At 38.8% G+C, this 17,110-nt stretch overlaps 1 protein-coding gene across 3 annotated transcripts in view; it reads right to left on the bottom strand.

The window, feature by feature from the left end:
* The window catches only part of dnajc1 (DnaJ heat shock protein family (Hsp40) member C1), an 85,950-nt gene continuing 68,840 nt past the window's right edge, over window positions 1-17,110 (bottom strand). The window contains exons 9-12 of one of the 3 annotated variants that reach the window (XM_088918388.1): window positions 6,773-6,892; window positions 2,363-2,411; window positions 1,386-1,819; window positions 1-196 (exon numbers count right to left, since the gene is read on the bottom strand). In XM_088918388.1, the coding sequence (XP_088774514.1) occupies window positions 128-196; window positions 1,386-1,819; window positions 2,363-2,411; window positions 6,773-6,892 (672 nt within the window). In that variant the 3' untranslated portion in view covers window positions 1-127. Of the gene's footprint in view, window positions 197-1,385; window positions 1,820-2,362; window positions 2,412-6,772; window positions 6,893-6,938; window positions 6,975-17,110 lie in introns of all 3 variants that reach the window. The other 2 variants (XM_088918389.1, XM_088918390.1) reach the window with 2 other exon arrangements.

Here is a 17,110-nt window from a genome sequence, read left to right on the forward strand (position 1 = left end):
TTTTGTGATTTTGAAGACATCTGGCCACCTTTATTCACTCTAACTAAGGCACATGACATAAAAATGTGAGGTAATTAAAAGGTTCATGTTGACACTTAGAAGTCCACTGCACTGTAATGTGATCAAGTCAGCTCTTCACTTGTTTCCTCTTCTGAACCAGTTCTGCCAGAAGCTTGTATCGAATCATGCATTCTTCCTGCAAAAAGAAAAAGAAATGTTGAGCTTGACCCGTCTCTCTCTGCCTTCTGACAGCTGAGCAGTCAGTTAACACTGACGTAGCACATCTTTGCTTCTCTGTATCTTTTTTTTCCCCCTCATCAGCCCACCTTTTTAATTTTTTTTTGCGGTGGCTTTTGTTCGGCACCGTTTTTAGATTGTATGATGGAAATGAAGGAAGGCGGTTTCATATTTACTCTTCCTGACTAAGGCGTGTCCATTTATTTTGTGCAGTGAACGGTAGGCTCGCGCCGATGTTTGTGTGTTTTCTCATGCAGGTAAGTCTTGCATTCTAGTCCTTATGGATCGCCGTGAGCCTTTTTCGACCACCATGACCTCTGCTGGCACAGGACTTTCCCTCTTTCAACCTCTGTGGGGCTGCGTGGAATGTGTGTCTGGAGTCTCTCATCTGTTCTCTACTTGTTACCCAGGAGACCCCCAAGGACAAGAGCCGCTGAATCTGAGCTCTTCCCCGATTGGCTGTGTTTTACGGCATGGGGCATTTCTGTACTTATCTTAAAAAAGCACCACTAGAAAATTCTCATTATACATCAACTTTTACTACCACTGCAAATAAAAAAAAGACTCATACATATGAGCCTTGACTTGCATACATTATGCTCCAAAATGTCGTTGTAACAAACAGCAAATTCAAAATAGTTGTACATATCACTATATATATATACACACACAGCAAGTTACGAGGTGGTACTAACACTTCTGCCTAAGGTTTTACATCCATAACATATCACAGAATATCAGCAGTATTTTATCAGCTCACACACAGTCATATATTTTAGAAAACAATGCAGCAAAAGCTTAATATACCAATAAACAGCAGGAAAGTGACACAATGATGCCTACAGACTCCAAAATTAAGTATACATTTCTTATCAATCAACCTCTTATGATTGTTTCTGGAATGTATCTGAAAGTCGACTGTATGAGTGTTGGCCACTTCCATCTGTGGCTTCTTGGACTAAAGGTGGCAAAGACGAGAGCTACACCTTTATATATCTATCAGCAAAGTCTGCCACTCCACAGATCCTCTCTCCTGCCCTGGGATTTGATTATGTGTGTTCTGATAGGGTGTATAAACACCATACTGATTTGTTCCCTGCCTTCACTGACTTGAGTCACAGTCTGTTGAAGAGACAGAATGTAGTTACCTTTGTCTTGCCAGGTACAACTTTGGCAATCTTGTCCCACCGTTCGGTTGTGCCCCTGGGGTACTGCTGCAGGGCCAACTCCAGCAGTTTCTGCTGATTCTGGGTCCAGATCTCCTCCATCGGGCCCTTGTCTTTGGCTCTCCTGTCGTCGCCGCTGTCGTCGTCCAGCGCCGAGTTATCGAAGTCCCTCTGTCGCCTCCCCTTCGGCTTCTCTTCGCTCTCCTCTCTCGCGGCCGCGGGTCTGTCGGCGGCCTTGCCGGCCCTCCTCCGGCGAGGCCTGTTCTCCGCGACCGCCGACTCCTCCAGCTCCTGAGGCGGGGGATCGTGCTCCTCCTCACGCCGGGTGATGATGCTGTCTGACAAGCCCACGCCAACCCCTTTCGGCCCCTTCGGCGGCTGAGCAGTGTTCTTCAGATCGGAAAACTTCACCAGCCCTGGGAAGACACAAGTCAGCTTTCACATTAGACTGAACATGAGCACCAGAAACAAAGTTTTGAAGACCAAGGTGTGTAAAGGCATAATTAAATAGTAATAAGTAATATACATACAGCAAAAACAGAAACACGACTCAAAGAGATACATTAGGCGGTAGAATGTGCGGGTGTGGAAAATATTTCAGGACATTGTAGAATTAAGGCAGGAAGACCTGTTTGACTCTGGCTATCAGCAGTTTAGCTGACTTTGTGATATTCTCGGACAGCTGGACATTAAAATACACATTCCTTTTTTGGTTCTCACAATATTCCTATACCATGTATGCTCCTTTACATTCTGTGATGGAATGTATGTTCTGTTCTTGTCTTTGTGTTGACATTTAGAGTGTCATAAGAGGTTGGCCAGGGCTGTACTTGGATTATAAAAGGAAAATGACTGTGTTTGGAGCAGGTTTCTGCTGTGCTGTCCTGAAGGGTCCATCTGTTTCTTCACTGAAGTGTGCTGTAATTTCTCGCACCCCTATGGATCTTCAAGCTTCATACCTGATGTGTTGGTAACACAGTCCTTTACTTGTTTGACTTTCGAAGTTACCTGGAAGAAATGCAACAAGACATCCGTTTCAAACATAGTCACTTCATTTGAACAGCAGTCTTTAAATATATTGTGAATCATACATGTTTTGTATAGCTACTCAGACCCCAGATGCCACATAACCAATTCATGGGATTATGGAAGTTTTGTCTGTGACGTCAAACACGTTTCTGAGAAGAAAAGTTCAAAGTGGTGTTACATACTGAATTAAAGACGTGTAGCCCAATACCACTGATCCACATCAGGTGAGCACTGGTAATTCAAACCCAATGTGCAAATGGAAGAAAATTTAAAGGACCATGTTGAGGTTGGCGTGGTTGTTAACAATGGCGAGAGTGTAAAGCTGAAAAATGATCTTAGCGCTGTGCTGTGAAATTCCCCATCAACAGAGCCTGCTCTTGATATTAATGGGCCTCCACGTCTTTCCAATACTGGCATCCAAATGGTGCCACTTGATGCATTTATCTACCCAGGTTCAGCAACACTGAGCATGTTGTAGAAGTGAGGTCACCTCCTTGAAACCTAGACAGCTTAAGAGTTTTCCCACCACAGAAGACCCAGTCTTTTGGCCTGGCAGATATTGTACTGTCTAGGAAGTAGTGCTGTGAGTGCTCTGTGTCTGTGAGAAGCCCAGCAGTGACAGAGCAGAATTGTATCCGTCACACTTAAACAAATGCCAGTGAACCTCACATACCAAGTGAGGCATATCACCACATGAGACAGGATTCTCTGCCGAGATTCAGGGAATTATCATTCTTGCAGCCTGGTGATGGTGATGACAATGTCATTACTATTGTAAGATCATCTCAGGTGACACCCCATTGTTTTAGCAGTTGTGCGCTGGCAAATAATTCTAGACAGGTACATAAACACACATAGACAATGCAGCTCTAAGGGGTTAAAGGCTCTGTTGTGATTTTACATAAATTACCAAACTTATAAAATCCCTCAGCTTCAGAAATGGCACTCTTCAATAACTGAAATTTTGTCAGCATAATCTGATGCTCTAAAACCAGCTGTCCTGCAAAAGGCACAGAAACAAAACTCGATAAGAATTGATTTAAGCCATGTTTCTAACAAGGTTATTTCACATCACAGGAAAATTCAACTCTACAGCCAGACCTTGAGTCTTGACTGGAACTTAACCATTAAGCTCAATCAATGGTGTCCAGGGACACAAATCTGAAATAACTGGTCTTTGTTTATGTCCTACAATTTTCTGTTTCGTTATCGCTTACTGAAAAAACAGCCGAAAAGAGATGTAATGGCCAGATCATGAATCATCATCTCTGATCACTGTAAGTCAGGATGTTATTTGATCTGTCATCTGTTGCCATTTTTCAGATTCACACCTTAAATGGTCAATTTGCAGTATATAGTAAATCAAATGTACTGTATATTTCTCTGAATGGAAAAAATTGTTCTGCATTACATAAAACTTTAAAATAACCACTCTTTTTCAAGGCTTTAGTAATGCCTCAGATATTATCCTTTCACTACCATTATAGAAAAGCCCAGATGATACAACTTCCCTGTGATTTCCCCCCCAAAAGGTGTTTCCTGCTCAAAATATACTTCCATAGTTGCACTGACTCCACGGTCTTCCTTACTTTTGTCAGGCAATTCTTCACACAGATAATGTATTTGATTTCTTTTATACATTAGTGGACTAGCTTGGCCAATAAAAATACCAGAGGTGACATACTGCTCAAGTAAATTTGAAATTTGAAATTTGAAAAGGTACTTTCTAGGTACTACTTGAAGAATTAAAAGCTAATTGTGTACCTTCTTCCTGAGTTAATATGTATTTCGGGACTGGAAAATAAGTGGCTCTCGGGCAAACATTCATGTTTATACCTTCAGGAGGTTTTGTTTTTGTTCTGTTTCTTAGGCTGTCACTGACTGAGGCTTCTGGTTGCCGTGAGACAGACATCAGGGGCCTTACGTCAATCAGGAGCCTGGGCATCACAGGCTGCTTGTTTAGTTCCGAGCAAGGATGGGTCAGTCCGCAAGAGTGGAAACCTGTTAATTATTTCCTTGTCTGTTATCCTGAGACAGGAGGGGAAAGCCCTATCTTTCTTATAACCCACTAATTAAAAAAAGCCCGCCCTGCCTTCTCCACCTGTCTGTTGTCTCGCTCTCTGCCTGGACTCCTAGTCACGCAGACGGCAGACAGCACCTCTGTCTGCTCCCAGGGCCTGCGCACAAGGGATTAGCCAGCACAGAGCGAAAGGGAATCAGTTTACACCCTCTCCTTCACATGGATGAGATTATTTTACAAGCAAGTAATCCAAGCCTGTTTTTAATTTAGCAGAACTGCAGTTAATAATTGTGTTACATTCTACCCTGGCTGCTAACCCCACTTTTTTCCTGCTTGGTATAATACTCTATATATTTTATAGTGAGAGACAGAACAATACTGTCAAGGTGCAGCTTGCATTTGTCATTTTATGGAGAAAAGAGTTAACAAATCATCAACCGTTCCTTATCAAATGAGATTGGAAAGCATTGTTAGACCCATATTAAGCCACTTACATCTACATAGATACAAAAAGAAGCCAGTGCCAAGCTATCTCTTGCAGAGACGTGTCGAGAAAGTGAATATACTGTAAAATACAATATTTCTATTTTTTTCTATTTGAGCCTGTAGCTCAGAAAATCTATAACAGGTCATAGTACACTGAAATGAGAGTCTTACCTGTTGGCCTGTACACACACCAGCATACATATATATGGAAAGTACTGTATAACATACATTTGTCCAGACAAAACTAGAATAATACATGGAAACTATACACAATTGCAAGTGTAACCCTAACAGTGAACTATAACAGGCCCACCCACTGAAAGGACCCTGACATACATACAGTATCATACATTCACAATTAGAATGCATTCAAGATTGTTAAGAATAGGAACCAGAGGTCCTGGAGATGCCTAAGTAAACAGTCCGTTCTTAGCCGCCCCCTAGGATTCCTGATTTCCCATCATTTTGCTGTCAATACAGCTATTGCATGCGGATGTGGTAATTTTAACACCACACGCATGTACGCATCATGTTTGTTACTTTTTTGCTCCTTGAATAATTATTGCAATCTGCAAAGTCAAAACAACTCCTCTTTGGCATCCCACCAGGCTAAATGGGGCTTGTCATACACCGACAGCCTAATTAGGTTAGAGTGTCAGTCTGTGCGACTCCACGCCTGAGCAGCAGTATAAAAAGACAGCAGAGAGACTTGGTGCCCCTAGACGGCTTCAATGCACGTCTCCCATTTCCTGAGAAAAAGCAGCAGGTCAGATGCTTGTCAGTAGGGCTCCGTGGGCTTCAGCCGCAGAGCAGGGCGGGGAGGAGGAGGGCCTGGAGCTACGGGGGGGGGGGGGAACTGTGCACAGAGGTCAGGCAGCAGATGTGGGCAGTGGGCCAGAGAGCGTGGGTGCAGGTAACCAGGTCAGCTGGCAGGAACTTCCATTGCAGTAAACTGACACACTCGGTACATCTCCTTCAGAGCAGCCCAGGCGCGCACCTGGGATTGCCTGATTCATCCGGCGGGTCCTGGGGCTGGATTCAGGGTCAACCAGGAAATCACCGCTGCCGCACAACAGCGGGGAACTGGTATTTAGCCGTGTACTGACGAAAATGACAAACTGCGTCGCAAAGGGGTCATGCACATCAAAAATCGACTTGAAAAGATAAATGGAGCTTTGCACTAAAACGAAAACTTCTAAAAGCATGTAGAACTACCACAGATTGACAAAAACCAATGCAAAAATACATTCAAGTGATGACGTGCATCAGTCTGTGAAGCAATAAATGGCTTTCGTCTAATTTTAGACAGTATTCACTACTCGACTAAAACAATGCTGATTTAATTTTATTTCTTGAACTAGGTCTTCTAATCGGTGATTACACCATTCGATCAATTTAAAGTGATTCGATTTTATTTAGTGGAGATTCCACTACAGAAGTTAACACTGTCTGTTCCAAAAAGAAAGAATTACCTTTCTTTATTGTAACCCCTGCACTGCAACGGGGGGGGAATTCTCCCTTCCCATGCGCTGATCAGGCTGTGGTACAGTCTCACCATGATTGAATTACAGGGTAACTCTCCCCTGTCATTCAGTCCTCTTTGCACATGATCAGTTACAGCTGTTAATTGCCAAAGCTAGGGACTCTCTCACATCTGCTTCTAGTTTAGCTAATTAATAGCTTCCTTCCCTGTCCTGTTAGGCCTGAATCCCCTTCTTTATCCCGATCTTTGAGTCCTACATATCGAGGGAGAGTTTAACACCCTGGCCTACTGCTTCTTCCCGGCACTGCCTGTCCTGTCCTCATTATACAATGCAAATCCAAGTGAACTCACATCTGCCACCGATCGACCCAATTCGTGAGCAATCTTTTCCCATCGACCTGGGGTCCCCCCTGGGAACTTAACCATACTTCTTGTCAGCTGACTGAGGTCCTCTTCTGTCCATTCAGGTGCCTGAAACAATACAGCGCGAGTCATTCGCCTTGCATTCATCACTCACCGCTGGCAAAAGAAGAATAGCTGCCTGCAGCATGCGCTGGGGGGAAAGAAATGTGCATTAAAATTAATCATAGGATTGCTCTTACAAGTCAAACACATTTTCTTAATTAGGATATTATCCCGCTAATTTACGACATGGATTTAAAGTTATGAACAAGTAATGGGGAAAAATGCAAAGAAGCTGTGTATGTAACTAAGATTTTCATAAAGAAGAGTACGCCGAAACAGCCCCATTGTTAAAAACGGTGCAATCTCAAACATGGCAGCACAAAACATTTATCAGAGCTTCGGAGTGCCATTGATCTCTAGTGTTTTACAACAATGTCAAATACAGTGGGTGGAATAATGTACAGTATTATAATCACTCAAAACAGAAATTCATGCTCCTGATGTTATTATTACAGGGAAACATTATTGCCAACCCTGCAAAAGCTCTTCCTTCTCCACGACTGCAAGAAGGAATGGGATCTTACGTGCAATAACAGAGTAGTAAAAAGATAATATTTCAGTGAACAGGACAGTACAGACTCAAGATACTAAAAATACCAATTCTTTCTTTGGAAACTGAAAGGCACAATTTGCCATAATTTAGTATATTTAGTAACTATGACATACCAAAAATAAGTGAGGATTTGAAGATTTTTCATTCGCAGTTTCAGCACTGAAAATCTACCATATTTAACGTTTATAAGCTATTTAAATCTATAGAAACTATTTAAATAGACAACAAATGAGATCTATTATCCTTAAAATATGATATTGTACATAAGATTATTATCTGGGTCGAATTTCTGAGGACATTTACAATGTCAGTTTTGGACAGGCACTTTATGATTATACTTGGAGAATAAAATTTGGTTTACAAAACTATTTATTCAACCAAAACGAAAGAGTGTATGAATATGAATAATTCCTTCACAAATCTGTGATGGTGCCAAATATTTCTTATTTCTTTTTTTTCCATTTCAATCTATAACTGAAACTAGAATTAGACGTACACAGTAAACAGTTTGAAGAGGTCAATAGGAATTTAAATAACTGTGATATATTTTCTTACTATGTTTTTACTGATGTGATTAAAATCCGAAAATCCGGAAAATCAGATCCAAATAAATATAACTTTACAATACAACTTCTTCACTAACAGACGCTCAGCTTTTATCAATCTCGAATGAAAGCAAAAAATGCTTTTTTAACTAGCCTCCTGAAAAATGAACAACACAGAGAAATAATTTTTCTGTTGCTAACTTTAATCTGGTTCAAGTTATTCAATAACAATTTAAGAGACACTTAAAATGTGATCGAAAGGTTTCAACAATGTCAAAAATGAATACTTTTTTAAATATACCACACCTCTAACATGCCCCTTCCTTAAAGTCTCACTGAGATTTGAGATGGGTGTGCTCTGAAAATCAAACACCGAGACAAATGTTCAGCAAAATCTGTCGAGCACAAAGCGCACACACCTGCACAGAAACCTCCACAGAAATTATTTTTACAGAAGAAGTAATTAAAATGAATTTATTGTCGCAAGGTTGCATGCCCATCTCAGTTATTCCACTGAAGAATGATGTACAAACACACCCCAAAGTCTCCTTTACCCTCTCTTTGTCTGTAACTGAGAATCTGTAGCCCCAGGAAGATGGCTGCAGTCTGAAGTGTTCGGATGAAAAGAAAGACAACAATACCTCACTTAAATAACCTCGGAATCCTGACATTTTTACATACCATTGACAAGTCTGGGGAATAGGTTATTGCATTAAATTAGATATGACAGAGGGGGGATTTTTGTCTCATCGTTATTATTAAAGAGAATTAATTATCAGTCCCACAAAGTCTGTGTGGATCCTTCACATTACCAGGCAGATTCATGCAGGTTCCATTCAGGATACAGAACAGGACTTGCGAAACAGGGTCATATTCGCTCACAATATCTTTCTCCATTAGAGGACAAGTTTATTATCATGCTAAAAATATTCCCTGCATTTTATTCCACTCCTTCCATTCCCACATGCTATTAAAAAAACAGTGTGATTATACTTGCATTCTAGAAAAAAAAAGGATCACATGCAAACTGCACTTTAATTTCAGGGATTTAAAATGAAGTCAAGGAGTGAAAAAGGAGCCTGCAAGGAACATCCACTTACTTTAAAGGAACATGTTAATATTTGACAAAAAATATTAATATAGGGTCACATTCTTCACCCAAACAAAACCATTTTAAGTTATTAATTTTCTTGGATATTAAAAAAAGAGGTTGTGGAAATACATATAGATCTTTTTCCCCCCCACTTAATACATTTTAATTAATTTCAGATTAATAAGTCTGGAGTCATTTAGAGAGATGGTTCGATGCCAGACTGTGTTTGATTTATTTCAATTTGGATGATTTCATTCTTAACGATGTGAAATGATTCCATTTCTAAAAACAGCACACACAAAAAACAAAAGAAAAAATGAAAACAATGACAAGTGAGCTCAGAACTCAGGAAAAATATCTTCCAAATGTTACATTTCTGTTATCTGTACTACCAGTTTGTGATTTTTATTTCTCCAACTTTATTTTCAAACTAAACATTTTACACAAAGATATAATGAAAAATACGAATTCTTTGTACTGCATTTTGTGAATTAATTTTGACGTGGAGTTTATTCTGCCTGTAATTAAACTGAACCCAGCACTTCGCAGATGACGACAAAATGTTTCAGCTTCGTTGTACAAATCCAGCTAAAGAATGATATCACCTAATCAATAGCTGTGCTAGTGACTGTGTAAGATAAAATGTTAAACAAACAGATCAATAACCAAATAAACAAGCATTAATGATTTCCAATTAAGCGCATTCAAATTAGAAAGAGGAACAAAGCCAAAAAAAAATTCCACTGTTCACAAAAGGCTCTGAGGGGGGTTTCCCCTCTGTCAAGCCGGACGTAAGTCATTTGAAAGATCGCCGTCCAAGGTAATTCACAAGCATGCAGAGTGTAGTTTGCATTAGGAGACCATCAGTACACAGCGACAGACTCAGAGGTGAGCGACCTCCAGGACCATCTCCACAGTTACGCAAAGCCTCTCTCTGACACTAATCCGCCCCGTCATTCTCTCTCTGTGCACCAACCACACTGACATCCGCCTGCCGCTCTAGCAGCTTAGCGCTGGGGCCCTCTCCTCACTCCTCTTCCTGCCTTCACTAATCAATGGCTCTCTAGCCTGCTCCTTTTCAGCACGTCCGAACGGCAGCCCTGCTCAGAATCAAAGCGCGCTGCCTGTCCTTGGAAAAAAAAAGGAGGGGGCGGCGGCCATTTGCATGCATTTGCAAAGCAAAAACTTCTCTCATTCATGCGCTGCGCTCCTGCCCTTTACAACGCTCTCTGGAAGCTGAGGAACGGTCGTCATGAAAGATGAATTGCATGTTCTGCTTCACAGATTTTATTTTCTGCTGACTCAAAAAGTATCTAAATATAGCAGCTAGACATCTAAACAATAAAAATTATATTGAGCAATTTTATAATACTGAGTGCGAACGGAGAGGGAAAAAAAATATCTGTACTATACCTACGCATTATTTCGGACAAATGTAATGTCTCGTAATCTTTCTAAAATTGCCCCCACTTCACAGTGCTGGTTAAAGTAATTTTTAAAAATAGGAAAAGAAATCATTCCATTTAATGCAAGCAGGGCCCAGTCAAGGTATTTTGGAGGGGGGGGGGGGGGGTGAAAAAACTTTCTTAAATGTGTTTTATTTTAAAAAACGTTAACGTGTGCCCGTTTTCGGTGATTTGCTCCGACAAATTCAGAAAACTGAACACCGGGGAGACTAATTATTGGAACATATGTTATGCTACGTCTTATGGAGGTTATGAAAATTAACTAAATATTCTTAGATTTAAATTCCAATAAATAAGGTAGACGTTTTTACAACAGTTTATAAACTACTCATCAATATTTCTTCAGTCCTTGTGCACAAAAGGAAATAAAACAAAATTTCACGGTGTTTCACTATTATTACAATAGCACATCAATAAAATAAAATTATATTATAATACATTGCCAGGAGAAAAGCATTTCTAAATATGACGCAGAAAATGTCTACAGATGTCGATTACATTTTTACTTGTTAAAATTCATAACCTATTCTTTGAAATACATTATTATTGCTATAAACATAGGCTTTGCCTTTTCAATATTTGTCGTATAATTACGCAATGCTTTTTTTTGTTGCCCATCAAGTTAAAGCGCACTAAACAGAACAATTAATTGGCAAAAAATCACGGCCTATGCAACACGAGAGATGCGGCTATCTTTCCGCAGCGCACGGAGCGGCTGGCCGAGCGGCGATCCACTTGTTAATCACACGACCGGATAGTGCGAGGCGCAGAGCTCGAATTCCTCATCAGCCATTAATTGTGGTTTTTTGATTCTATGGAGGCGGCCGCGATACGAATGCTTCTGCAGCCTTGAGGGTGGTCATGGTGTGAACGTATTCTCCTCGGTCTAATCTTCAGCCAACTGTAGCTCTCGGTGCCAAACGAATGCGTGAGCATACTGTTCTGTCACCAAAAACCATGTGTGTCTGCTATTATTAAAATAAGGGGGCCAAAAATCCACTTTCAGTGTAGCAGAGTAGTGGCAGCAACCACACAGAGGAGGGGAGAGCAGCTGTTATTTTTACGCAAGCATTCAAATGTGCAAGTCCGTCCAGGCTGCTATTCCCCTTGTCAAAAAAAGCCGCACGGCAGCACGAAAACCAATGACATGGACAAAAGACATTTTACAGGGAGCTCAAATACAGCACCTTGTGCAACGCATGCTACTATATTGGCTCTTGCAGTAAATGTAAACCGGGGGGAACTATTTCGGTAGAAGCGTTTTAATACAAATCGGCGGCCATTGCTCAAAATCCGAACTTACTTCATATATTAACCAAGGCATTAAAACGAAATAAATTGTAATATGGCAAAATCCCATCATGAAATGCCGCACTGGACACAAATTAAATATATGGTTCTGAATCACGAGTCGTGTCCCTGAAAAAAATAAGGCATCACATTCTTGTATTCCTCACAACACCTTACAATTGACATTCCTCACTAAAGGAGGCCCTGGTCAGAAAAAAGGGCAGGAATTCCACTATATGCTCATGTAACCTCAAGGCATTCTCCAGCACATAGAGAGATCTTCCAACTGATTACAATTTCCCAGCACAGATCGTCCTATCTCTGCATTGAAAAACATTTAACAAGTTAACGTGGTAATTTTTGTAATTAAAAGGAAATTCTACAATTTGTGCCTTTCAGCTGACGAAAACACAGGAAAATATAAAAATATTAAATATTGTGTTTTTAAATACAAATTATACAGCTGACTAGCACAATGACCATATCATACCTTTTATTACAGAGTGCTGCTGTAATAAACTAGAATATACAAAATGTTTAGCAGCATTTCACTAAATCTTTAAATGTGAACAATTATTTAGAAGCAATGTGCTGAAATTATATTCACACTTGTTTACACATCAATTGAACAAACTGGAAATTCTAAGAAGGATTCTAAAGGTTCATCCAAGACAATTTTTAATTAATTTCATAGAATCATAAAAGTGAACAACAGGGAACACCTGGTTTGCTGAAAGACATGAAAAAATTGTTGCAAAAATGGTATCCATGATTTCTAACAGCAAGCACTTGTTTTTTTCTAATAACTCTTAACAATAACTAATAACTATAAAAATAATAAGAACTATATAACACATAATAACTAAAAAAAATTAGCATCCAAGTTGTGAACCGATAATTAATTTTTTTTACCATATTAAGATTTTACTTTCTCATAGTATACAATTTGTGTCATGTCCACTAAAACATTTGAGAGCAAAGGACAGTTGTAGCACTGTTGCAGTACTGGCAAAACCAGCAGGAGACAATATTCAGTATTTGGGGATAAGCTATATTATTCATTGACACACTACATATAATTGCTTTTCTATCAATAAATATTTGAAATTCATCATACTAAGAAGGCAAATGAGGAATACAATTTCAAAGCCAACAGTAAAAATTTGTTCTGCGTAACATGGAAAGATGGCTTACAAATCATATCTAATCTTGACATACATACAAAGGCACTCAGTTGTTTAAAACATATGACCTTCTCCTTAATACAAAACATTACTTGTATTCAAAAGACCCATTTTAAGGATCTGTAATCCACTGAAAATGAGATTTCTTTTCCTATATTATTACAGAATATCCCAGAATCTTCTGTTACCAGATTCCCATCACTGCTTGAGGTCAGCTGTTAAACCTTCTAAATACCTTGACTTGGGTGATGAAAAAATGTACATATTGACTTTACTTTATATCAATAAAACACTAGGCCATTTTTTTAAATGCTATAAAATATCTTATTATTGATCAGACTGAGCACAATTCTGTGAGGAAATTCTATACTCCAATCTAAATAAAAAATATTAATTATGTATAGTTTAAGTGTTACTTGTCCAGTTACTCAATACTTGCAGGAAGAAAAAAAATCTTCCATTATTAAAGATGGTTTTTCTGCTTTTTTATTCATCTACAATGACTGCGTCTCAAGTAAAGATCTACGAGATAACCAGAAAAATACACATTTGCTGGAGTTCAAACATTTATCACACATGATCACATAAAAATGGGTATGAAATTGGTTCATTCTAATGTTCTTTGAGTTAATTAATAAAACACCGGAAAAATCGCGCTACGTTAATTTATTCTTCTCGTCTCCTGTCAGGAAAAAAAAAAGATGTAAATTATACATAATCCTGATACAGGAATAGCAATTAATTTTGTTACGGGACACTAAGGTATTCAGTGACAAGATCACCTGCAGTGCTAGCAGTTAATTATGTAAACCAGGGTTAAGACCACTTCTCTCCAAATGGCAATGGGAATCTTATCCTATTCTAACCAGAACCAGACAGGCACAACCAGTATACCACATGGCAAATATGCATGTAATCAACTGCACTTTGACTGGCTCACAGAGGCCCAACAGTAAAGAATCATGAATTATTCACCCAACTTCTCAATAAGATGTGTTGCTCTTTGATGTAGCCAAAGCACAAGGACTCTGCTACTGAAATCTCCAAAGGTCACTTTAGCAGCAGATACCTATAGAACAGACATCAGTGGCTACAGTAATATGGAAAGAGGGACACAAAGACAGACACAGAGAAAGAGAGGTAAGGAATGCAAGGGACAGAACTAAACAATGGATCCACTAATACAGCCTTATTTACAACACATACAGTCTTCAATCAACACGCACAATCTGTGCTTATGATGTGTAAAGAAAATGACTTAAGTGGCCTGTTCGTGTTTCGCTGTTTTCTAACCTCTTTTAAGGCCAGTCGCGCAGACTAAGTAAGATTTGCCAAATAAACACTTCTCCTTGTTCGTGTCCAGAAAAGGATAAAAAAAAACATAAGAAATATTTTGTACAGTGTTTTTTTTATCTTTACACAAAACAACACATTCTTTTTCTATTAGATTTAAGGTTTCTTGACAGCCCGAATTTGGGATCGTATGCCTGACTGGTCTTGGGAATGTGGGAGATCTCGCGTTTTAGGTCTCCCGCCTCAATAGTAGTCATGGACTCAATCAAACCAGAAAAAAAGAAAAAGCCTTGCAGCTGCATTTTGCTGGGCTGGACAAAGGCAGAGGTCTGACCCAGGGGACAGAGCTGCAGGCTGGGATAGGAGGAGAGAAAGGCAGGGTTAAAGCTCTGTGGTCAGTCAGCCCCAGGGAGGCTTAATAACAAGAGGCCCAAGTAGGACATGACAGCAGAATATGTATGCATGAAGGATGCACACTACATTCATACACATATATCCCAAATATTATCTACAGCTGTATTACATTTCTATATGAAGCTTTAAATGCAGTGCACCTTTATTTCTGTATATTATGAAGGAGCTAGAGACTCTGCACTGTATTAACCTTTTCATGTACATTTAAACAGGCAAACAGGAGTGTATGCAGTGCACATGAAAATGGTATTGGAGATTTGAAAATGTTCAGGTTTTTAACACGGTCTCTGTTATTTTAAAAAATATTTTTTTATACATCAATGAGGGGGTTGTCTTTTGTTCTTTAGAAGAAAGAGAACCCAGCAAGCAATGCAGCAGTAGTGTTTGAATAAACAGTCATAGCTTCTGCATACATCTTTAAACTACATTCGTTTTAAGCAGCCTGCCACAGATTCTACTAAACTGCAAAATTTGAAAACCCCCGTTTCTATTGAAATTTTAATCCTTTTCTTCATTTCAGTGCCTAAAAAAAGGAGATAGGCTTTTATTAAATGTATGACATAGGGACTGAAGATTAGTCTGTTGACTAAAAGCATTATAATCAGAAAATACATGCAATTTCAGTTCTATAACTGTTTCTGCATTTAAAAAAGCACTTTAAAATAGCCTTGAATTGACAATGTATAACGAAAAAACTGCATTCAGCTGAACAACCACACATGGCACACAAAGCTTACCACAAGGGTGAAAGGTTCCGTTTCCCTGATAAAAGTGAAATTCACACTTTTTTGTGAGGAACTATCCTTTCATAGACCTACTTAAAATTAGGACAGTCATGAGGTTCAGGACAGAAATGTGGAAGCTACAAGTAACCAAATGTATTTCTCTACGGCCACATTTCAATTTCTACAGGATCAGTAACATCAGAAACCCATAAAAAGGGACATATCTTGCAAATCTGTTCAAGCTTCAAGGCTTAATCGATCACATATGGAGTGGACAATATCACTCAAATACTAAAACTTTCCCCTTTTTAGCAGGTAGTGACTGACTGCCATTTTTGTCATTAGAAGTCTATATATCAAATGAGATCATCTGTTATATCATCAGAAAAATAAAAAAAAATCTCAACATCTCCCTTTCCAACTAAGCTATCCTGTGTGCACGTTTCTGCAACGTTTCTGTGGTTTAGTTGTTTATACAGTACATACAGTATCTTTCAACTATATATGTCACAAGCTTGAGACATATATATGTCACAAGTATATATATTACCATCCACACAGTGTCATATAGACTCTCATTCTGGCAAAGGAAACTAAGTATTATAAATAAGCTCCTTCACCAGATACCCAACTCTGTATTTTATATATACACAGTACACACAATTACCTCTTGAGGATAAGAGGGTGATAGGGATCATATGCATACTTAACATAGATAATATTAGTAAGTTCATTTAGTTTGACTGAATTGGTACCTTGAGAATTTGTATTAATAATTCTTTCTTAAACATAACATCCCTTTATTCTCTTAGTATTAACACAAAAATTAATTCAATTGACAGAGTCTTTCTTTTAACCTCTCTTCGATTTCGGCTCATTAGCATGATATTTCTGACAGAAAATCTTCATTAATAAAACACATGGGATTTCAGAATTGCATTAAGATGTTAAATTAACCTATCCAGGTCCGCCCACAAAAAAGAGAAAAAGAAGAAAAGGGGAATTTTTGAAGACACATCCAAAGGACAGAGCCAACACTCCATAAAAGAATTCAGGTCAGCCCAGGGCTCTAATGAAGATATTCAGTTATATCTCAAAAGTGTTTTTGTAGCTAAATGCTGGCTAAAAAGGCAGCAAAATCTGACTTTTCAAAAAAATGTCAAACACCTATTTACAAAATAAAATGCATGTGTATTTACATTTTTTCAGCAGCTACTGACGGAAAGAGAAGGATCTTTCCTTTTCAATTTCTGCAGGAAAGACCACACACCACAGAAGTGCTTTTGAGACAAACAGTAAATGAGAATTTCAGGTAATGCAACAGTACTTAATGTTGAGGAATCAACTGATACAAAGATGTAACTCGCCTGATAAAATTAATTTTATTTTGGATTTCTCCTAGGAATTCAAGTGCCCTTTCACTGTCTAATAAAGGTGGTTGTCGAACTGTCTTATACGTCCATTTTAATGCACAATTTGTCTTTTGTGAAGTGATCAGATGGATACCTCAGATAAATTGATGCCTTCCATCAAATCGATGTATATTAAATCATTTCTCAATTTAAACCCACATAATTCAGACCCTTTTTAGAAATAACGTTTCACCTAACACTTCAAATGGATTCATTCCACGTCTACCCAAAACAAAATATCATGTACCG

Source organism: Atractosteus spatula, chromosome 6 (assembly GCF_055471065.1).
Source record: "Atractosteus spatula isolate fAtrSpa1 chromosome 6, fAtrSpa1.hap1, whole genome shotgun sequence".
NCBI lineage: Eukaryota > Metazoa > Chordata > Actinopteri > Semionotiformes > Lepisosteidae > Atractosteus > Atractosteus spatula.